The following is a 25,460-nucleotide window of genomic DNA, read 5'->3' on the forward strand; positions in this document are numbered from 1 at the left end:
CTTACACTTATGCTTGAATTGGGGGGATAAGTAAAACTTATTGAACCCCACCCTGATCTGTCAAAGAATCATAAAATAGTTTAAATATAGTTAATATAGTAAAAATAGTAAATATTTTTAATAGTAAAAAGGTTTAAGTTTTATAAGCACAAATGGTCGCCTTGCTCTGTTCTGTGATGCGCGTTCGTGACTCTCCTGTTTGAACTCGTTTATGAAAATGAATGAACCTTTTTTCGTGTCATTTGGTTCATTCAACGAACGAAACGAACAAATTGACTCGGGAAAAGATTTGTTCATTTTGATGAACGAGTTTGAACAGGAGAGCCACGAACGCGCATCACAGAACAGAGCAAGGCGAGCATTTGAGCTTATAAAACTTAAACTTTGTTATTTTATTTATTAAATGAGCGATCGTTTCGCTTGATAAGACCCTTATTCATCGTATGGAATCGTTTAAAGCCCTCCGAACAGTTTGCACTGAAACTGTCTTTTGGACCTTGAACCGTTTGGTTCCCATTGAAGTCCATTATATATAACTACACCTTTAAGGCATTTACAGTAGCAAAATGATTAGTATGGTAAGAAAATGATGATTTGCTGTGATCAAAAAGACTTACTCTACAGCAGGTCATTTCCTTCAGCCCTCGAGCAGCAGCATTACTGATATGACACTTTACCAGCGTCCTGAGCATGAATGAAGCTAAAGTGGAGGCCATTCCCTACCTGAGCCCCTGACCCCTTCTTCACGTTATGACTACGGCAAGAGACGAGGCCCATGTGATAATTCACTCGGCATCAGTACAGCACAGGCTGATAAATCACGAGCAAGTCTCTCCAACCCCAGCACTCATTACAGAACCTTCCAACGCCTCCAATTATCCTGTCCAGCCATTGGAATTTATTTGTATTGCTTTCCTCCATAAAATTATAACGTTGCCTAATAATTCTCCTTCAGTGCAGTCCAACCCAAGGTTAATGGCTTCCGCTCCAACTTTTAGGAGCCTGAAAGGCAGAGATGCCCTCACGTATGCATGTGCTCTCTCTTTCTCACATCAGTGGCCAGCAAGACAAATACCTTTTGGTCTAGTTTTGCATAGCTAGTTAATATGCCATTCATATACTACAATAATCAGTATAGGTGGAGAATTATTTTTACATCTCCAATTTTGTATTTCTACCATACACAACACATAATACAATATAAATACTTTATAACAATGACAAATGCTTGAAATTTATACATTTTAAATGAACATACATCTTGAAATTAGTAAATTAAAGGTATGTTTTTGAGAAGAATTTGTAAAGCTGGTATTGACAAAATGTATTCATGGTGAAATTTGTTTTAATTGAATACATTTAGATATTTTTTAAGAGTAAATTAGGTCAAATTAAATCTTTCAAATCGTAAACTATAATTGTATAGGCTATAGATTTGATATTTCCTGAATAAAGCAATCTTGATGTTGATGCATACTCTACTGCTTTACAATCATGTATGAATTTGAAATGTATAATACTTGAAAAGTCACTCAATTTCTTGAAAAAAAGAATATTTACTTCAATTATTTTTCTAAGCTCAAGATTATAAATGTATTTATCCAAATAAAATATCCAAGATATCTTTAGAACGTTGGCCTCCCCAGTGAATTTAATATTATTAAATATAAAACAAAACAAAACAAAATAATAATGAACCGAAACTAGCAGAGTTCGTCGAGACAAACTTTAAGTTGGCTTGTGAAAGTTTCGATCAGAAAGTTTGAAGTTAAAATTAGTCTAAAGTTTAAATTAGTTTGAAATTTAAAGTAGTTTAAAGTTTAAATTAGTCTAAAGTTTAAATTAGTTTGAAATTTAAATTAGTCTAAAGTTTAAATGAGTCTAAAGTTTAAATTAGTTTGAAATTTAAATTAGTCTAAAGTTTAAATTAGTTTGAAATTTAAAGTAGTATAAAGTTTAAATTAGTCTAAAGTTTAAATTATTCTAAAGTTTAAATTAGTTTGAAATTTAAAATAGTCTAAAGTTTAAATTAGTCTAAAGTTTAAATTAGTCTAAAGTTTAAATTGGTTTGAATGTTAAAGTAGTATTTGTTATTATTATATAAATTTATAACATTGACAAAATTCTTTATGTTAGACATTTATACATTTCAAATGAACATACATCTTGAAACTAGAAAGACTCTTTGACTTTATGTAAATTAAAGGTATGTTTTTGAGGATAATTTGTAAAGCTGGTATTGACAAAACGTATTCATGGTGAAATTTGTTTTAATTGAATACATTTAGATATTTTTTTAAGTGTAAATTAGGTCTAATAAAATCTTTCAAACCGTAAACTATAATTGTATAGGTTTCATGTTTGATATTTCCTGAATAAAGCAATCTTGCATGTTGATGCATACTCTACTGCTTTACAATCATGCATACAGTATGAATTTGAAATATATAATACTTGAAAAGTCACTCAATTTCTTAAAAAAAAGAATATTTACTTTAATTATTTTTCCAAGCTCAAGATTATAAATGTATTTGTCCAAATAAAATATGCAAGATATCTTTCGAACGTTGGCCTCCCCAGAGAATTTAATATTATTAAATATAAAACAAAACAAACAAAATAATAATAAACCAAAACTAGCAAAGTTCGTCGAGACAAACTTTAAGTTGGCTTGTGAAAGTTTGGATCAGAAAGTTTGAATTAGTTTAAAGTTTAAATTAGTCTAAAGTTTAAATTAGTTTGAAATTTAAAGTAGTTTAAAGTTTAAATTAGTCTAAAGTTTAAATTAGTTTGAAATTTAATTAGTTTGAAATTTAAAGTAGTTTAAAGTTTAAATTAGTCTAACGTTTAAATTAGTTTGAATTTTAAAGTAGTATTTGTTATTATTATAAAAATTTATAACAATGACAAAATGCGTTATGTTAGACATTTATACATTTTAAATGAACATACATCTTGAAATTACAAAGACTCTTTGACTTCATGTAAATTAAAGGTATGTTTTTGAGGACAATTTGTAAAGCTGGCATTGACAAAACGTATTTATGGTGAAAATTGCTTTAATTGAATACATTTAGGTAGTTTTTAAGTGTAAATTAGGTCAAATAAAATCTTTCAAATTGATATTTCCTGAATCAAGCAAATCTTGATTGTTTATCTTGATGTTGACAGTATAAAATATATAATACTTGAAAAGTCACTCAATTTCTTAAAAAAAAAAAGAATATTTACTTAAATTATTTATCAAAGCTCAAGATTATAAATGTATTTATCCAAATAAAATATTCAAGATATCTTTTATATAATGTTGGCCTCCCATAATGTATTTTGTTTTAAGGATGATTAGGTATTTTTAGTGAAAAACATAGAGTATTTCTGATTCCGAACAGGATTTTGTGAAGTCTACACAATTTTGCACATAATGAAATCACTTAATAGCCTCTGCAGAATATTACCCACAGTGCACATGCGGTCTCTGAGGAAAATAATAACTCTTCGCATGTGTGATGATTTGCGTAACTTTTGTGCATCAAAAGATGCAGTCGCTTCAAAGTATAAATAAAAGCTGGGAAATCAGTGTCAGGAGTGTGTGAAGTTAAAAGGTGTTTGAGATTTCCTTTTCTGTCATATATCTGCGAGTGAAGTCCCAGCTCTTTTAACTGCCGTCAGGATGCTCTCCTCAAAGCTGTGCTTTTCTTTTTCTCTTCTGCAGATTCACATCATTGATTTTGATGATGAGAATAATCTGATTAATAAGAGCGTGCTCCTGCATGATGCTGGTGAGATATGGCACATCAGCGGCAGCCCTGCAGACAAGGCAGTGCTGACCACCTGCTACAACAAGAGTGAGTCCGTCTCTTCCTCTCACGACATGTGTGTGTTTTAAGGCTGCCTCGACCAATCATAGAAATGACTACACTCAACTGACTAAATCAAGGTTATTGGCATCATTATTTGCATCTGTGGATTCATGCAGAAAGTTTAACATCAACTGAACCTTTCAAATGCTCTAAAGCTTCTTTATTAAAGATTATTAAAAGTTTTTCACACTAAGAAAAACATGGTTCTTTTAACAACTGCTCTCTGAAAGTATTTTGGGGAACCAAAATGTTTCTTCTGTGGCATTTCTGTGAAAACACCCTTTTATGAACTTTTTTCATTTTAAAAATGAAAATTCTGTCAGTATTTTCTCATCCTCATGCTGTTCCAACCCCGTAAGACCTTCGTTCATCTTCCGAACACAAATTAAGATATTTAAGATATTAAAATCGCTCCTGCATATAGGCTTCTTGAGGGAATGACTCTTGCTGGCATCTAAAAGTCATTAAAGACATCAATAAAATAGTCCAAGTGACTACAGTGGCTCAATTTTAAGTTTATCAAATGACGAGATTACTTTTTGTGTGCAAAAAACAACAAAAATAACGATTTTATTTCAAATATTCACTTCCTTCACCATGGGCCTGTAGTCAGTTAACGTAGTGTGATTGCGTAGAGCTACGTCACACGTAGGCTCACTATTGGCCGACGCTGGTCATGTGTGTGATGCGCGTGACGTACAATAACAGAAGCTTACGCTATTAAACTAGTAACCTGACTCGCGCAGAGGGAGAAATAAGCGAATAGTTGAAATAAAGTCGTTATTTTTGTTGTTTTTTGCGCACAAAAAGTGTTCTCGTCGTTTGATAAACTTAAGATTGAGCCACTGTAGTCACTTGGACTACTTTAACGATGACTTTTCGAGGCCAGCAAGTCATTCCCTCAAGAAGCCTATGGACTAGTATGCAGGAGCGATCTTAATATCTTAAATATCTTAATTTGTGTTGCGAAGATGAACGAAGGTCTTACGGGGTTGGAACAACATGAGGGTGAGTAAATACTGACAGAATTAAAATTTTTGGGTGAACTAACCCTTTAAGTGTAGGAAAACCAGCAAGAGACATATTAGACAATAGGCAAGAGACAAAATTTTGTCATATTGACGTAGGATCCTCGAAATTCCGGCTTCGAGGATCCGTCCTTAATATTGAGAAACGCCTATTGTGACGTGTTCATTCCCGGAACAAAACTCACGACTACAATGGAGGCGTTTCAGGAGTTCAGAAACACCAACCCGATCTCACGACCAAGTCGTACGAATTCGACGAATGATTAAAAAGTGGCTAATTTGTAACAATTCATACGACCTCACTCGTACGAATTAATACGATTTTGCTAAATCGTACATATTTTACGAATTGGCCAATTCGTATGAATTCGTACGAATGACCTACCCCTGACCCCGCCCCTAAACCTAACCATCACGTGGGTTTAGACAAATCGTACGAATTAGTACGAGTGAGGTCGTACGAATTAGACACTTTTTAATCATGCGTCGAATTCGTACGAATTGGTCGTGAGATAGTGTTGGAAACACTGATACTGATATAGAGAATAACAGAGGTTTTTCATCATCAAACAGCAACATTACACACTCAAGAAAGATGAACATGTAAAAAGCACAATAGGTACTTTTTTAAATTCAAAATGAACTCTATTCACTTTTTAGGTTTTGATCAGTATATGGCAGCTTAATTTTGCTGTCTACTGTTTAGAAGAGCCTTTTTATCACAAGCTTGACTGTGATGTCTTAAAATGTAATGGATTTGGGTTCTAGTCTTAAAATACTTAAAAGTTGTGACCATAATGTTTGATTTACGATTCCACTGCTGTTTTCCGCACTTGATTTGCTGTTTGGTGGGTGACAGTTCACATATATGTGGTAAGTTCACTCACACAGGCTGTTAATGCAATACATGACACATTCTTGCACTCGCCTCGAGGCAATTAAAAATCGTACACAAACATGACGAAACAATTGAAAGTGAAAATTTTAATTAAATCCGTGTTTATAAGATTGACGCCCGTGGCTGGTTACTGACAGTTCTCATAGGGGCGAGTGAAAACTGGGACTTATTTTTTTTTTTTTTCATTTCTCCTTCGATCTTCATTATGATGAGGTCAATGTGCAAGATGTCATAGTGGAGTTCAAAAGAGGAATGTAATTACCGTGACATTCAAGCTAATGGAGTAGCCGGGCGGCACAGAGTCTGAGCGGCACCCCCGCCCGCCACCGTATGCTGCGCTGAGCGCTGAATTATCTGATCTGAGAACCGCGCTGATATCGATGCTACCATATGTGTGTGTGTGCTCCACTACACCAGTGACAGGCATTTCAACAGCTTTACTAGAAAAAAAGAACTGCACAATGAAATCTACCAAGCTTCATTTGTGGATTAAAGGAACTGTCTTTAATTGCTGTTACAAACATTTTAGAAAAGCAATAAACCGTTTATGGTTGTGCATTGCAGTGATTTTCATCACGGTTACTCAGTGGTGGATGTGGAAGTGTAAATCCTGAAGACAGATCTTCACTTCTTCTTTTCATTTTGTACAGTAAAATATTAATTGCGTCACAATTATGTTCTGTCTTGTCTGCACCTGTTCCTCTTAGTCCCTCCACCTGTGTCCTAGTTAGTTCCCTCATTTCATCCTGTGTATTTATGTTCAGTTCCTTGTCGGTTCTCATTAACGTTAGGTTGTTTCTGCTCTGCCTGAACGTAACCAGTAATGTTTGTTTCACCTCATCTTCATCGTGTGTGCTTTCAACAACGACCCAGACGTTACAGAAAGAATGCGGCAGCAAATAATTAATTTTAATATTTCAGTACAATAATTTTTTTTGCAGTGAAATCAAAACTCTGGTTGTAACTTTTTATGTAATTTGTTATCTAAAATCAATATTTTTATTCATAAATTATTCCAAATACCTCTGCCAATGATCTGACTTATCCTCGTAAACGATGAATTTATTGTCTTTATAACCACCTTTTTCTGCGCTCGTTCTATTTCCCATGATTCATAGCGGGTTCAGCTGACTAAACGGTTTTCTACTTCCGGTTGAAGTATTTTAATACTAGCACTCTAGTCCAGACATTAGAAAATATCAGTCTACACATGCATTTTATATTTAAAGCCACACCATGCAATCTCAGATTTTTTTGTAAAACAGTGACCTCTAGAGCCTCTGTGGTGTACTTGCACTGTCGTAAATAACCGGTATCCCGCATATCTACTGAACTACTGTCAACTGTTTTTTAATAATAAAGTTGCCTATCGCGTTTGCTGGCTTATAACGTTTTTACATGATTTCTGCGAAATCAGAAGTAAATAGCCTATAGTGTTTGGACTACTGTATAATTTTAAAATGTTTTTTGATTGTAATGTAAACATTACAAAATATCAGATGACATCAATAAAGTTAAATGTACGTCGCATTATTTCATAACATTGGCCGTTATGATTTCATTAGACATGATTATTACAATTTATCATAATAGCAAATTGTGTACAATTATTTACAACCTCTAGGCTTATATATGTCCTAATAATTATGTGAGATATTGACTATGTCCTCATGACAATCGCAAGAATCAACATCAACAGCGTCCAGATTTAATTGATTCATAATCAAAACAATTTGAAGTAAAGTTACAGTCGGGAAGTGCACTGTTAGTCAGGTAAAAATTTATATAAGAGTAACTTACGCACGCCATAAGAAATCTGAACCAGACACAGGACTAAAGTTACGTGATAAACAACACCTGAGTTCAGCTGACTAGCTCTTGTGGCAACCTCGGCAATAAAACATAACGAAAAAAAAAACAACAAGACTAAGAGAAACGACTGTTTGTTAGGAAGTTTGCTTACAGCTCTGGTAATCGAAAGCTAGCTAGACGTGTGGGAATTATTGAACTGGTCTAATTATCAACAACGGATGAATGAACAGCACCGTAAAAAATGACATACCACAAGCCAGCGCAGCAACATACAACATAGAACGCAAACAAGTTTACAAATAAGAGATTTACTTACAAGTTCATCACAAGATCGCCAGGTCAGCATCGCAGTTACAATCCAGTGCTGCTTTTAAGCTCGCGCCAACGAGTGAAAGCCGGACCGAGTGGACTCTTGTCCGGTTTCTTGCACGGTCCGATTCTCTTTCCCTTTTTCTGGACATTTCTGACTGAGTTTTCTTGGATGCGCGCAAGTAGCTTCATACAGTATGTTGTTGTTGATGTGTGTTACGTCGTTGCCGTAAAGCTTGTCGTGATTCTCGCGAGCTGTGTCAGGGGCGCTCTCAAACTTGCATGGCTGGTTTTTCCGGCGGCGCCCCCCCCCCCCCCCCCCCCCCCCGCCGGAATATATATATATAATATATATATATAATATATATATATATATATATATATATATTTTTTTTTTAAATACTTCAGAGAATGCACAAACCATATGTTGTTGTACATGTGTAAGTATTGCATAAGTGTTGTATCTGTAACCCATAACTAGCAGTATACTTTTTGTCTGATGCAGAAAGTGCTGATGTGCATTTCTGGACATCTCCCAAAGCGCCCGCCCATTATACCAGAGGAAGAAAGAAAGAACACTCACTGTGACTCACTCACTAACTCACTGACTCACACACACACACTCACTCACTCACTGACTCACTCACTCACTGACTCACGCACTCACTCACTCCCTCACTGACTCACTCCCTCACTGACTCACTCGCTCACTCACTGACTCACTCACTCCCTCACTGACTCACTCACTCACTCACTCACTCACTGACTCACTCACTCCCGTACTGACTCACTCACTGACTGACTCACGCACTCACTCACTCCCTCACTGACTCACTCCCTCACTGACTCACTCACTCAATGACTCACGCACTCACGCACTCACTCACTCCCTCACTGACTCACTCCCTCACTGACTCACTCACTCACTGACTCACTCACTCACTGACTCACTCACTCACTGACTCACTCACTCACTGACTCACGCACTCACTCACTCACTCACTCCCTCACTGACTCACTCCCTCACTGACTGACTCACTCACTGACTCACACACACACTCACTCCCTCACTGACTCACTCGCTCACTGACTCACTCACTCACTGACTCACTCACTCACTGACTCACACACACACTCACTCCCTCACTGACTTACTCGCTCACTGACTCACTCGCTCACTGACTCACTCACTCACTGACTCACTTACTCACGCACTCACTCACTGACTCACACACACACTTACTCCCTCACTAACTCCCTCACTCGCTCACTGACTCACTCGCTCTCTGACTTACTCACTCACTCACTCACTCAATCACATTTATTTATTAAAATGATCAAAACATTTATTAAATGGAAATCTTTTGTAACATTATAAATGAAGAATAAAACATTGTATATCTCTTTTTAATCTTACCACAAATGTTTGAATGGAATCGTTTCCACTAAAATGTTAATCAACACTGTTTTCAACATTAATAATACTAGTCAGACATGTTTCGTTAGTATCAAATCATCCTATCAGAATGATTTCTTAAGGACCACGTGCTGAATATTCAGCTTTAATCATATATTCACATAGACAGCTGCATGACTGCTTTTACTGTAGTTGGTCATGGTGAGCAGAAGAGACTTCTCTCAGAAACATTAAGAAATTAAAATTTTCCAAGCTTTTGATAGGTACAGTATATATATAGTATATATATACTGACACTGATCTTCACCGATCTGAAAGAGGAGTGTGTGAAATGAAAAGCGCTATGAGAGATCTGGCCTCCAGAGGCAGTATACGCTTCTCAGAGAACAAAACTGCTCATCCAGAGAGGCTTTAGAAATCCTTTCCCAATAGTACATTAACCCTCCAATAATATGTTCAAATCTATTCACATGAGTCATATAGGTGATAGTGTGCATTTTTATTTTATTTTGGTGGTTCTGCACTCAGTGTGCTTCAGATTACAATTTAGCTGAAGCGGTTGTGCATGTGTGTGAGCGTGTTTTGTGTACATGCATGCTTTTTTATGATTTTAAAATCAATTTTTTAATTGTTTGATGCTTCTGAAATAATAGTCAGAAAGATGTGATGAATTGTTTTAGTAAATATTACAATCTGTATAAGAGTATGATTCAACTTTTCCTCATGTTCTTGTCGTGTATCATGATAGTATAAAATCTGGAGATAGGTGTATCGTCCCATTCTTACTTATTATGATTATAACATGTTTTGCTGGAAGACAATCCAGAGAGGAACAATACATTAGACTTAAACACTCCAATTGTATGACACATGATTTATAGAGGTGATGGGTGTGCATTTTATTTTATTTTCAGATCACAATTGAGCTGAATCTGTCATGCATGTGTTTTGTGAGCCTCTGACGGTGTGTTGTGTGTGTGTGTGTGTCTCCTGTCGGGCAGCGTCTGAGAGTCGTGTGCTCACATGTGCGGCGGTGTGGAGGATGCCCCCGGAATGGGAATCAGGCAGCCACGAGTCCCCCGACGATTCATCAAACAACCCGCAGACCTTGGAGCTTCTCTGTCACCTTGACAACACGGCCCACGGCAGCGCGGCCTGGTACGCCACACGCTATCGATTTAGCCCTGCAGCTTCCCCGTTCTCCTCCCTCTTTCCCAGCTTTGCTATCCTTCTCGTCATGCCTTTTATTTCCATTTCTTTCTCTCTCTTGCAGCATTTCTGGCTCTGCCTCCCTTCGGTCTATTGTTCTGTTCTTTTCTTGATGTTACAGAAATCTATTTGCACTGTATTTCACGCACCCATCCGTTCGGTTTTATTTTCAACCCTCCGCCTATTTCTTTTGTCTCAGACCCGCACGCTTTATTTCATGCACCATAATTCACAACAGCGAAAAAATCCTGCTTGTGTTTTGAAATGGCAGGCCGTCATACTCGCATCCATCAGATGCACATACTAATGGAATTTTGCTTCATCTAAGCTAAAAAATTCAACAAATTCAAATCTCCGCCTCGCTGAATTGCAGCATAAAAGGCCAAGCGTGCAAAAATTGCTTTAAATCTCCTTTGTAAAATCTTTACGCGGCTTGAATAGTCCTCACCTAAGATCAGCTCACAAAAATTGTTTACTGACATCTTCTAAATGTTTTATAACTACCTGAATTAATCATGAATTACAGTGTGGAAAAAAAGCATGTGTTAAAGGAGTAGTTCACTTTAACAAAAATTTTGCTGATAATTTACTCACCCCCATGTCATCCAAGATGTCCATGTCTTTCTTTCTTCAGTCGAAAAGAAATTAAGGTTTTCGATGAAAACATTCCAGGATTTTCTCCATATAATGGACTTCAATGGGAACCAAACGGTTCAAGATCCAAATGAGAGATTCAGTGCAAACTGTTCAAAGGGCTTTAAATGACTCCAGACGATGAATAATGGTCTTATCAAGCAAAACGATCGCTCATTTAATAAATAAAATAACAAAGTTTAAGTTTTATAAGCTCAAATGCTCGCCTTGCTCTGTTCTGTGATGCGCGTTTGTGACTCTCCTGTTCAAACTCATTTATCGAAATGAACAAATCTTTTTCCGTGTCATTTGGTTCATTTAATTACGAAATGAACGAGTTGACTCGGGAAAAGATTTGTTCATTTTGATGAACGAGTTCGAACAGGAGAGTCACGAACGCGCATCACAGAACAGAGCAAGGCGAGCATTTGAGCTTATAAAACTTAAACTTCGTTTTTTTTTGTTTTTGTTTTTTTAAATGAGCGATCGTTTCGCTTGATAAGACCCTTATTCATCGTCTGGTGTCGTTTAAAGCCCTTTCAACAGTTTGCAGTTTGCACTGAAACTCTCATTTGGACCTTGAATCGTTTGGACCCCATTGAAGTCCATTTTATGTAGAAAAATCCTGGAATGTTTTCATCAAAAACCTTAATTTCTTTTCGAATGAAGAAAGAAAGACAGGGACATCTTGGATGACATGGGGGTGAGTAAATTATCAGCAAAAGTTTTTTTTAAAAGTGAACTCCTCCTTTATAACACACTGAGTGACTATTACTATATATTAAGATATGTTAAATAGTTTATTAATCATGTACTTGCCCTTTCTAAATGATCTTATGAACCACTGACAACTCCTAAATAACTGGTTTGAAAATAATGTAATAATTAAGAAATGATAAATTGATCATTAGTGAAGAAAGAACATACCATTATTAAACACCTTATAGATATGCTTATTAATAAAGTGTTACCAAAATCATGTTCTAAACCCATCTGACTTTCTTCTATGATGTGATAATGACCCAGTTGTTCTCTTCAATCCCACCAAAATTGGCTTTTGTTTAAAATGGACAGCAAAATTCACTCATTGCATGTCTCAATTAGTTGCGAGACATGTCAGAGCTGATGTCTTTTGTGGCCAAACTTGGAGAAACATTTTGCAATATGCATGAGTTTTGCAGCAGCCTTTTACTCTGGCCTCAAAAATTGCTTGATTGAAGATGTTCCTGGTGACCTGGTTTCCCCCATCATTCATCCGTCTGACAGGGGACAGTGGATACCGCCCTGGGACCATCAACAGCACTTGCCAGATTGATTAGACAAACTGCAATGTGTGAACCATAACATGGACGCCTTATAGAAATGCAGTGTTTAATAAGCAATAGCCTGCTGATGGATCAGAATGCCAGAATCACAATAAGGCCTAAATGTAGACTGTAATGATGGAAGATTTCTTAGCCAAGGCTTCCATAACCATGAACAACAGTTGTTCAACTTTCGAGCATTTGATATATTGTTTTCCCAGACTTCAAGCTACAGGGCACAACCTGACACGTTTAGACTTTCTCACTTTGTGTAAATCCACTTGGGATTCAAAGTATTTATTCCCCCCCACAATAATTTCACACATGTCTAGTACAATTATGCGGCCTTGTTACAGTTTATACTTTTTACTCTTTTTACCCCAAAATAATGGAAGTGAAATGTGACAACATGCCCCATATGTGGGGAACATTGTAACATATGACTGCTTACAATGTTATCTGATGTAATTAAAACATATATAATATATATATATATATATATCAGAGGTGGGCATAGATTAATTTTTTAATCTAGATTAATCTAGATTCATTTTGAAATTAATCTAGATTAATCTAGATTAAAATGGCTCATTTGAATTCTACCAAAGGCGTGTGCTATACCCAAATAAATAACCTCGCAGGTAGTTTGTAATTAGGCCTAAATATGTTTTATACAAGATTTAACACTGGAATGTTCATATTATTATAAATAATGAGAGTAATCATAATTATTTTATTTTATTATTTAACCCTAAACAGCACGAAATAATAACTTAATCAGTTTTTTTTTTTTTGTGGTTGTTGTTGTTGTTTTTTTTCCCATAAAGTTTTCTTGTGTAATTCTAAACCCATTTGATCTACTTTTCTTCTATGCAACACAAAATGAATTATTTTGTAGTGTTCGGGAAGCTCTTTTTCTTACAATACAAATAAATAGAGAGGGATGAAATATCTGATGAATGCATATAATGGTTATTGTAAATAGTTACCCATATAGGTTCATTTATCAAACATTAACATTAATTCAGTTAAAGGATGCTCTGAAATCACTTCATACGTTTTCTGTATCCGATCTTGAAAAGACCAGGTGTAAATGCCCTCCGAAACTCCGATCACTCAAACCACATCAGAAGGTAGTCTTGGCCACATTCCAGACGAAACTGGACATGCATCTGGTTGTTGAAACCACATATGTAAATGTTACTACTACTCCCAAAAATGCTAAAAAATAAACGTGTGAGAGCGTGTTATAGGCCATATGTCATGTTATTTTAGTCAGATATGACGGCTACTGCGACACGCATCACCTCAGATGAGCAGCTGAGCGCCTATCAAGCGCGCCGCAATCTACCGCAAATCAAAGTGAAAGTAAGTCGCAGTTTCAACCGCTCGTTTCGTGTCTTAGGCCATCAACGTGTACTTGCATTTACGAGTCATTCAATCATGTTTAATTTGGACTTCTCTGTGCATGCTCTTAAGAGGTAAACCGAGGGTGGACCCCCTAAACCTGCATTATATGACTGATAAATAACAACGGTTTGAATGAAAAATATCAAAATTGAAACTACTGTGGAAACAAAGATGCCTACATCTTGGATGCCCTTGAGCTAAGATAAAACATACCAAAAATTAATTTCAAAGTCAACTATCCCTTTAATTTGTGTGTCGTCGGTAGATCACACACAGAACTTTTCACTCCCATCGGCACTATTTTGGAATTGCACTCTCTGGCTAATTTGACCTGTTTAGTCAATATGTGCAAGGGATAGTCTGTAGGTTGTAGGACAGCTGAAATTAAATAATATAGCGACACCAGTCTCTGTGAGAGGACAGATGTAAGAAAGGTGGAGGTTGGTTGTGGATGTGTGATGTACAGAACTGGTTGCTGATGGTCATTACCTTATCAGTGATGTGGCAAAGTCATCAGCAGTCAGATTGTTAGTGGGAAGACAAAGGAGAAAGGAGAACAATGTGAAGAATTTGCGGGTGTCCAAAGTGCTAATAACCTTCTTTTGATAGTAAGTGATTTCAACAGGAGGAGAAGGAGAGGAGGCATTGATACTGGCTCAGATTAGATAGATATTTTGCCATTACCTCTCTGCAGCAATGAGCTTGGTCCAATGGTCACAAAGAGAATCGGCAAGCAAGGTCCTAGAGGGTGTCACACATTCTGGCCTGGAGGTAAAAAGACTATTTCGAACATTAAATTGGTGTATGTATACTAGAATCATTCACATCAAGAAAGAAGTACTAATTAGAGGAGGAAAGATATGCAGACACCACAGAGAAGAAGCATGTGGAGAAAAGGACAAAGGTTACAGTAAAATAAACTAGCTGTTTCCCTGCTTGGTGTACAATTAATCATTTAGCAGACTTTTATCCAAAGCAACTTACAAATGAGGAGGACAATAGGAGCATTTATACTACCAATAGGACAAGTGGTGTGAACGCAGTATATGTAATAAAAAAAAAGATATAGAATAGATGAAAATAAACATTAGGCATTAGTATTAATGGATCAAGTGTTGCCGAAAGGTGCGTCTTCATTCGTCTCTTGAAAATTGCTACGGACTCAGCAGGTCATTCCACCAGCAGGGAACAGTCAAAGTGAAGGTCCGTGAAAGTGATTTTGTGCCTCTTTGAGATGGCATCAAAGGTGACGTTCACTTGCAGAACGCAAGCTTCTGGTTGACACACAAGTCTGGAGTAATGAGTTTAGGTAAAAGGGAGAAGAGCCAGCGGTGGTTCTGAAATGCCTTGAAATTGGTGCGAGCTGCAATTGGCAACCAGTGCAAGTTTGTAAGGAGAGGAGTGACATGCTCTCTTCGGCTCGTCAAAAGCCCCTTTTCCACCAAAGCATTTTGAGAGCCGGTTCGGAGCCGGTGCCTGCGTGCGAACCAGTTCTTTGTGTTTCGACAGCCAAAGAACCGGTTCTCGACCAGGTTCCAAAGCGGCACCAACTCTTTGCTGGACTAGAACCGTTCTTTTACCACGTCATGCTTACATCGGGGGCTGGGGCGGGTTTAGATGTGCTCTAAACATCTTTTCTGACCATAATAAAGGATCGCAAAGCCAAGAGAAACATTTGCAGAAACACGATGGAGTCCGCCTTTGTAATTGTTATGCTTGAAAGTTAACGCAATCGTTTCTATTTTTGTAATTTTTTTATTGAAGACATTATAAGCAAAGAAGAAAACAGTCACAATATAGAACAAATAAATGGAAAGAAAAAAAGACACAAGACAGGGGTACATAACTTATCAGAATAAAATTACATATCAAACGAAAAGATTAAAAGACTTACATATTTCAATTGTTTTTAAAGCTTTCTTGGTACACAAGTTAGAGATAATCCCAAAGTAATGTTGTATTTGCGAGCGTTTCTAGCGTTTCTAAGACGTATGGCGACGTACACAGTGACGTAACGACGTCGTTCCCTGGGCGCTCTAGTCAGTGGAAATACAAATCGGTTCTGAAGCGGTTTGCAAGTTGAACCAACTCCGAACCAACTTTGAACCAGCACCAGTCCCGAACCAGTTCTTTTTTTGGTGGAAAAGGCGTAAAAGACTACTCTAGCTGCATTTTTCTGGATCAGTTGCAGAGGTTTGGCAGTTCATGTTGGAAGGCCTGCTGAGAGAGCATTACAATAGTCCACTCTGGATAGAATAAGCCCTTGGCACCGGGCAGTTCTAGCAATGTGGTCTGTGAAGTTCAATTGATCATCAATCACGACTCATTGATGGAGTCATGGATGATGAGACCTAGCTGAACGGAGAAGTTGTGGTGTAGTGTTTAATCGGCCGGGACCACAAGCAGCTCTATCTTCACAAGGCTTAGTTGAAGGTGGTGGTCCTTCATCCAGCAAGAAATGTCTGTCAGGCAGGCTGAGATGCGCGCAGCTACCGTCAGATCCTCTGGTTGGAATGAGAGGTAGAGTTGTGTGTTAGGAAGTGATAGGAAAAAGCATGATTTTGATTGGCAGATCCTAGTGATGACATGTAGATGGAGAAGAGAAGTGGTCCACGTACTGAGCCCTGAGGCACTCCGGTAGCTAGGTGTTGCAACTTAGACACGTCTTCAACCCTCCACGACACCCTAAAGGACCTATGAGAGGTAAGACTTGAACCATTGGACTGTGGTTCCTGAGATGCCATTCATCGTTAGGAATGGTTAGAAATAGATGTAATGAAATCAGCTTTATTTACAGCAGACTGGCAATCCCGGAGAACTATAGGAAAAAAAAGTAATGTACTAGAAGACTATAGGGGTGTCACGATTCTTCAAATCCTTGATTAGATTACATTTTTGACTCTAAGGGCACGGTTCGATTCTCGATTTTTATCAATCGGCAATTCTCTCTGACTTGCATGCGCTTCATAAGGCACACACGCAAGGTCTCTCGCTCTCTCCCTCTCTGCCGTACGCGCAATATGGTTTGGAGCACAGTTTTTTCTGTCTCGGCATGCATGCTCGCTCTTGCTCGCTCACTCTAGATTCTGGGAGATTTTAACTAATTTGCGTGCATCGGGGAGCCGCTATCAATATGCGGGAGACTCCCGCCACTTCCGTGAGACTTGGGATGTCTGCAAACTGTGGCTTTTTTGAAGCGCGAACATTGTCAACTCACTGTAAATCCCAAAAACTTCCACACCTACAGTACGACGGGGTTCAAGTTCTGTCGATGGGTCTCCTGCATCTGCAGTTGCCATGCTATCTTTTTGAATGGCTGTAGCTAAGTTAGAGGAGGTTGACCATAGACTCGCAGCACTTCAACATGCGTGGTTTTTTTTTTTTTCGCTTGGCAAGCCGAACAGGCGTCACACGGGGGTGTGGCAGCATCGACCATTCCATTTTTTAATTCGAAGTTCGAGATTGTGAATTAAATTTAGAATCGAAATTGTGACACCCTTATAGAAGACACAGGAAAAGTATGCAGGTTGTTAGGATTGCAGTGCCTCCTATGTGTGACATTTGATTTTACGTGTGTTAGTAATAGTAAGGATTTGGAAGAGAGGTCACAAACAGAAAGACGAGACCTGCTCGGTAGAGTCGCTGGTCTTTACACTCTTTGTGCTTCACACGATGAGGACTTCACAAGAGGGCTGCCGCGGTATACTACTTGATTTTATACTCACCTTCTAGTTCACCCAAAGATTAAAATTATGTCAGTAATTACTAGATTTTCGTTCATCTTCAGAACACAAATTAAGATATTTTTTATTAAATCTGAGAGCTAGATCTCTCTTCCATAGGCTTCTATGGGATTGACACTTGCCGGCCCAGAAAAGTTATTAAACACATCGCCCAGAAAAGTTATTAAAGACACATGACCAGCGTCAGCCTATAGTGAGCCTACTTGTGACGTACAAGACAGACGCGCTGAGCTGTTACGCTACGTGAAATCACTCAGAGGCCCACAGAGAAGGAAATGAACAGTTGAATAAAGTCGTTATTTTTGATTGTTTTTTCGCACAAAAAGTGTTCTCGTCGCTTGATAAACTAATGATTGAGCCGCTGTAGTCACTTGAACTATTTTAACGATGTCTTAAATATCTTTTCTGGGCCGGCAAGTTTCAATCTCTTAGCTTCCAGCTCTCAGATTGAATCAAAAATATCTTCATTTATGTTCCGAAGATGAATGAAAGTCTTACGTGGTTGGACTAACATTGGGGTCAGTAGTCACTGACAGAATTTTCATTTTTGGGTGAACTATCGCCTTAAATGTTGTAATTGAATACAGCTGGACATGCTTCACTACCGAAACAGTTTACACAACGTGAACAAACAAGACTTCACCAACACTACAGTACTATAGCACGTGAGCACATTAAACAATGTTTCCTGGTAACTACAACTTTGCTAAAATCAAATGAGAAAAGACACAAAATCACTTACAGTTACTGTCACCTCCTGTTGCGTGACTGCTCCTTCCAGTCCTGCCATTTTTTTTCTTTGAAGTAGCTCCGTCACCATGTATCATATTTCCATAATGTCCGCCTGCTGACTACTTTGGCTCGCCTTCAAGGAAAGGTAGTTATAAAGCTGGAAAGAGGTTATCGCTATGAGTAAACACTGTATGTTTAACTGTAAAGGCAAAAAAATCTTTCAGAGAAACTGAAGAATCAATGGTTAATGTGTTTTAACACTATTCCTCAGCAGTAACACAACAGCCATTTGTTGTGTTCTCGCAATTTTTCTAACGACTGCTTTTCTGAACTATGCAGTTTAATGCATATCAGCCTGTTAACAGATTTGTGAAAATCTTTTCTTGTGGTCCTGTAATAGAGCATGATAGGGGCCCATTAATAAAAAAGTGAATTATGAAGTGTTTTCAATTAGAAAAGCTGCCTACCCACCTTGTCCTACTGGTCCTACTGTGTGCAAAAGTAATGGTCTTAATGGTTCTGCAGCAGCCCGAAGGCCACAACAGCAGTTCAGGCCACCTGCCACATGCTAAAAGGTTGATTGAGAGCAGTCGACCAGTCACGTCTGCCTGGAAGGCACAAGGCCTACATGGCATCCAAGGGTATTTTGACTGCTGTTGGTATATGTGGTTGGGTAAGCAGGTACTAGCTTTAATCAGAGCTAGGAACGATTGCCCATCTCTTGTGATAAAGGTAATGTAGTACAAGGACGCCAGATACCCAAAGATATCCATGCTGGGGTGGGGAGGCTGGAGCGTACTTCCAGTTTTTAAGGGGGCTGGTAAACAGCCAGGAACAGAAACCAAGTCCTTGCATCTGTACATGACTGGCAGGTCTCAATGGATGTGACTAAAGGACTTAAGTTCATTCTTTGATACCAGATATTCTTCTGGTCTTTGAGGCAAAGAAGAGCATTGTTCTCTTGGGTGGATCATTTGGAAGAAGATATTCAAGGGGAACATTTGGCCAGTGACTGTTGCAAAGTGTATGCTGATTTAGGCATGGTTGTTTGGGATTTACACAATAGTTGTTCTTCAAGGCCCTCAGCCCATTGGCCATGACAGGAACCATGAGAAGGGAAAGTAATATCAAGCTGAAAACCCCTCAAGATTTAAAGAGTTAGTTCACCCAAAAATGAAAATTCTGTCAGTATTTACTCACCCTCATGTTGTTCCAACCCTGTAAGACCTTCGTTCATCTTCGGAACACAAATGAAGATATTTAAGATATTAAGATCGCTCCTGCATACTAGTCCATAGGCTTCTTGAGGGACTGGCTCTTGCTGTCCCTGAAAAGTCATTAAAGACATCGTTAAAATAGTCCAAGTGACTACAGGGGCTCAATCTTAAGTTTATCAAACGACGAGAACACGTTTGTGCGCAAAAAAACAACAAAAATAACGACTTTATTTCAACTATTCGTTTATTTCTCCCTCTGCGCGAGTCAGGTTACTAGTTTAATAGCGTAAGCTTCTGTTATTGTACGTCACACGCATCACACACACATGACCAGCGTCGGCCAATAGTGAGCCTACGTGTGACGTAGCTCTACGCAATCACACTACGTTAACTGACTATAGGCCCATGGAGAAGGAAGTGAATAGTTGAAATAAAGTCGTTATTTTTGTTTGTTTTTTTGCGCACAAAAAGTGTTCTCATCGTTTGATAAAGTTAAGATTGAGCCCCTGTAGTCACTTGGACTATTTTAACGATGTCTTTAATGACTTTTCGGGGACAGCAAGAGCCAGTCCCTCAAGAAGCCTATGGACTGAATGCAGGAGTGATCTTAATATCTTAAATATCTTAATTTGTGTTCGGAAGATGAACGAAGGTCTTACGGGGTTGGAACAACATGAGGGTGAGTAAATACTGACAGAATTTTGGGTGAACTAACCCTTTAAACCTTACCTGGTTGAGGTTGAATGATGTTGGTAAGAGCAGCGTGGCTGGGTTGTGTGGTGACAGTAATCATTTGGCAGGCTTTTAATGACATTGCCAGAGGAAGTAATGGATTTAGGTCCAGTGTAGAGACCCACATGTAATTGATAATCCAAAGGTTGGGTATAAGTCGATTTGGAGCCATTTTATATGGGCTCAAAGCACATGTGACTTGCACCAAACTAGTCACGAAATTGAAACCATAAAGCAGAAAAACTATGTAATTTCTGTAATATGGTCCACAAAGTTGATCATATTGAGGTTTAGATTATGGACCTATATATTCACACTTAAAGGATTAGTTCACTTTTAAAAAAAACTTTTGCTGATAATTTGTCATCCAAGATGTCCATGTCTTTCTTTCTTCAGTCGAAAAGAAATTAAGGTTTTTGATGAAAACATTCCAGGATTTTTCTCCATATAATGGACTTCCCATTGAACCGTTTCAAGGTCCAAATGAGAGTTTCAGTGCAGCTTCAAAGGGCTTTAAACGATTCCAGACGATGAATAAGGGTCTTATCTAGTGAAACGATCGGTTATTTCAAAAATAAATAAAAAAGTTTAACTTTTATAAGGTCAAATGCTCGCCTTGCTCTGTTCTGTGATGCTCGTTCGTGACTCTCCTGTTCAAAATGAACAAATCTTTTTTCAAATCATGACTCCTAGATAAGACCCTTATTCATCGTCTGGTATCGTTTAAAGCCCTTTGAACAGTTTGCACTGAAACTCTCATTTGGACCTTGAACGGTTTGGTTCCCATTGAAGTCCATTATATGGAGAAAATCCTGGAATGTTTTCATCAAAAACCTTCATTTCTTTTCAACTGAAGAAAGAAAGACATGGACATCTTGGATGACATGGGGGTGAGTAAATTCTTATAAACTAATACATTTTTCCTTTAGATAATTTATATAGTCTATACAGATTCACGGGTCTGTCTCTTTGTGTGCAACGTGGGTCTCCTATTGTGTGTTTGCTGTTGTGATACCGGCTGTTTCAGATGGATGACATGTCTTGCTTCCTCATATCCCTGATTCTCACATGGCTCTTGCTAAAAACAATAACACATTATCCTTGGTGTTTGCTTAGTCAGCCAAAGACAAATCCACACATACCTGTCACGATATGTCAGAAAAACATTGTTGGTTTCCATGTTGATCAAATAGTCAAGATTCTGACGACGTGAGACTAGTGTTACATGCCTTTCACAAGCTTTCTTTGTACTCTTTCTCAAATGCATATGTGCCTGTTCTGACAACATGCCAATTTAGGCTCCCCTGAAGAAAGTAGGCAAAATATCAATGAAAAATGTACAAAATTGTTGTCACCACCTGCGTTTTATGTTTGTTTTTAGTTTTTGGTCTCACAGAATAGAACCTGCTTCATTGTGAAAGCTGCTGGACGCCTCTTAATCAATGCCCGTTGAGCACTTTGTGGCCGATGGAGCATTTGTGAGATTTTGTGCACAGGACGTGCTGAGCGAGCAGTGATGGCAGCGTGAGACAGGCTAATGGCTGTGTGATGGGTTATCAGAGCCACTGCTGCTAGATCAATTGGAGCCTGAGTAGAAACAAAAGCAAACTGTGTTATATAGGTCAGTCAATACTTTCAGTAATGATGAAGTAATCTCTGCGATGTTCGGAGGCCAGTCGATTCTTGCACACCTTTTATATTGTGGCCATTTGCTTCTACACATGGGTTCCCTGGCAACACCTCTCCTCCTCCTTTGCCGTACTCCCTCGGATCAAACTTGAGTCATTTACCATTTACCCAAGCAAAACTTGCACCTCTTCCTGTTAGTTTTACACGTGCAATGTAGGAGTAGTTCACTTTAAAAAAGCTTTTGCTGATAATTTACTCACCCCCATGTCATCCAAGATGTCCACGTCTTTCTTTCTTCAATCGAAAAGAAATTAAGGTTTTTGATGAAAACATTCCAGGATTTTCTCCATATAATGGACTTCAATGGGAACCAAACGGTTCAAGGTCCAAAAGAGAGTTTCAGTGCATCTTCAAAGGGCTTTGAACGATTCCAGACGATGAATAATGGTCTTATCAAGCGAAACGATCAATGATTTTTTAAAAATAACAAAGTTTTAGTTTTATAAGCTCAAATGCTCACCTTGCTGTATCTGTTCTGTGATGCGCGTTCGTGACTCTCCGGTTCGAACTCGTTCATCAAAATGAACGAATCTTTTCCCAAGTCAACTCGTTCATTTCGTTCGTTGAATGAACCAAATGACACGAAAAAAGATTTGTTCATTTTGATGAACGAGTTTGAACAGGAGAGTCACGAACGTGCACTGAAAGTGTCTTTTGGACCTTGAGCCGTTTGGTTCCCATTGAAGTCCATTATATGGAGAAAATCCTGGAATGTTTTCATCGAAAACCTTAATTTCTTTTCGACGTAAGAAAGAAAGACGTGGACATCTTGGATGACATGGGGGTGAAAATGGGTTTAAAAATAGTGGGGCAAATTTTTCAGAAGCATTGTGTGTCTTGTCTAGTGATGAACTAAATATTTAGTTTAAAAGTGTTTTTTAGCATTTTTAAGTCTTTTTTGTTGTCATTTCATTAGTCGTGTTTAGCCCAAATGTAACACACTAATTGGGAGTCATTTCAAATATCTTTGTTATTCGTCATAGCCTTTAAAGGGACCAACAGAGTTGAATCATTTCAAAAAAAAAAATTGTATATTGGTATTATGACTCTCTATGATATCTTTTTAATTAAAGTCCCCCTGTAGTCAATCATTTTATCCCTTTATTATCCCACTCATCTTTGATCACCAAATGATATATTTAATATTTTTTTCCATAAAATATCGTGACTATATTTCTTGATCTTCCCAGCTGAGTAAACATGAGATTTATCCAAAGTTATGTGAAATCTGCAAATTAAATGTTTTAAAGTCCTGTAGTCAATAGGTGTATCCCTTAACACTCAAATTGAATCACCAAAATGACACATTTAAACGTTTTCCTTGAATGTAACTCGACACCCTTGCCTTATTTAGTAGACGCGGTTCTATGAATATGCAAATGAGCCCCGCCTCCATTCACTCACTCACTCCAGATCCACTGGTTGACGATCACACGTTGATCTGATTGGTTGCAAGGTCGTCTGTGACGTCAGAAACACCAGCGATTTCACACTGTGTTTTTGAGACTGTCTTTGGTTCACTGCAGTTTTAAGCAGAAAATAATTTGCACATTGTTTGTAAAAACACCGCATAGACATATAAACAACATTAAATGCGTGATTTTCACCACGGGGGACTTTAAGTAAAAGCCGGCATATTATTCATCGAATTATACAGTGGAATTCAGATGTGTCTCTTTGACTGGGATTATGTTATTTGATTTGATTATTCAGTTATTGAATTGAATACTTCATTTGATAAATTATATATCATTTATCATTTACAGGTGAAACTCGGAAAAATTTGAATATCGTGCAAAAGTTCATTTATTTCAGTAATTCAACTTAAAAGGTGACATGTGAAATATTTCAAGCCTTTATTTGTTATAATTTTGATGATTATGGCTTACAGCTATGAAAACCTTTTCACAATATTCTAATTTTTCGAGTTTCACCTGTATTCAGAAAGAAGTTATGTATGTAAATATATGCTTCTGGTGCGTATGGAAAGTCTTATCCAACCGTACTGTATAAATACTCTGATTGCAGATCTTGTCTTTGCCAACTGTTTTCTCTCACACTGATGTTTTCTGATGTTCATCTGATGTTTGGATAGCTAATGATAATAGATATGTAGACTGTGTAATTTAGTTAATTGCTCTACACCTCATAGCCTTATCATCATCATGCAAAAAGCACCATTCAGTCAGTATCTTCCTTGAAATGGCTTTGAATTTGTGGTCAGCCATTGACAGTGTCCTCTCTCATGTCTCCTGCAGTGTATTATGGGAGCCCATGGGTGACGGAAAGCGTGTGATATCTCTGGCTGAAAACCACGTGCTGCTCTGGGACCTTCAGGAGAGCTCCAGCAAGGCCACGGTGAGATTCATTATTTTCATAATTGCTGTGTTTCACAGCCCTTCTTTCAGTACCGTGACACTGGCACTGCATATCAATAAAAGTCATCATGCTCAGTTCATTAACAGCAAAATTCATTTAAAGTTGGTATCTCTATGACATTCTTCTGTGGAACACACACACACATAATGCTTTTTTATATATATATATAAAATGAAATTATGTGACCAGTTGTCAAGCTCTGAGGAAAAAAACAAAATTCACACACTGTAAGATGTCTGGAGGGCAAACATTTTATAACAATAGCTTTAAAACATGCCAGTCTTTATCATTTTCGTCTATGTCAGTCAAAAAAGTGAACACATGGCCATGAAAATGTTCTTGTTAATTAATGCATTTGGGTTTGGAATGAAACATTTTGAATAGGCAAATGAAAAACACCTTTTTATCTGAATTTTAACCTCAATATTGAGATATTCATTTAAATTATGAGCTCAGACAAGTTATTTTAGTGTCATTGAGATACTGTTATACTTTTTATGAATATTTTGAATTAGTTTTTAGATTTTTCCTTTTGATATTTATTTATTTGGTTAAAATGTAATTGCCATTTGTACTAGATTTTATAGATCTCTTTTAGATATTTTTAGTTTTAGTTGTAGTTGTTTTATTACATCAGTTTTAACATAAAAAATTATACATGTTAGGGAATTTTTTTAATTAACATAATTATTATTATTTATTTTATGGTTTAAGTATAAAAACTCTACCATGGACATACAGAAGTTGCAGACACTAAGGCATGTCAAAAATTTAGAATGAGACTTATGAAGAAATATATTTAAAGAACTATCCTTTATTGTAAAGTAATGCATTTGATCTATTTGCATGTTTTAATAGACTGTCTATAAACACACTTATCAAAACCACACATTTTTCTGAGTATGACCTTTGCGTGTTTTCGACTGCGGTTGTGGATTACCCTTTCAGTAAATATGCATTTGGATCCTCAACCTTCGTGTCTCGGAGCAGGACGTGACAATAAGTGAATTTACTGAAATGCTATGAAGAAAGTGTTACGACGTTCATTAAATTCATCGCAATTTGCACACAGTCATTGTTAATCGTAT

General features: G+C 37.5%; 1 protein-coding gene across 1 annotated transcript in view; it reads left to right on the plus strand.

Moving 5' to 3' along the window:
* eipr1 (EARP complex and GARP complex interacting protein 1) overlaps positions 1–25,460 on the plus strand; it is a 51,815-nt gene that overhangs the window by 4,220 nt on the left and 22,135 nt on the right. The window contains exons 3-5 of the mRNA XM_039651079.2: positions 3,713–3,845; positions 10,326–10,482; positions 24,252–24,351. Coding sequence (XP_039507013.2) covers positions 3,713–3,845; positions 10,326–10,482; positions 24,252–24,351 — 390 coding nt within the window. The remainder of the gene's footprint in view (positions 1–3,712; positions 3,846–10,325; positions 10,483–24,251; positions 24,352–25,460) is intronic.

The sequence above is a fragment of the Pimephales promelas genome, chromosome 15, assembly GCF_988280905.1.
Source record: "Pimephales promelas chromosome 15, fPimPro1.hap1.1, whole genome shotgun sequence".
Lineage (NCBI taxonomy): Eukaryota > Metazoa > Chordata > Actinopteri > Cypriniformes > Leuciscidae > Pimephales > Pimephales promelas.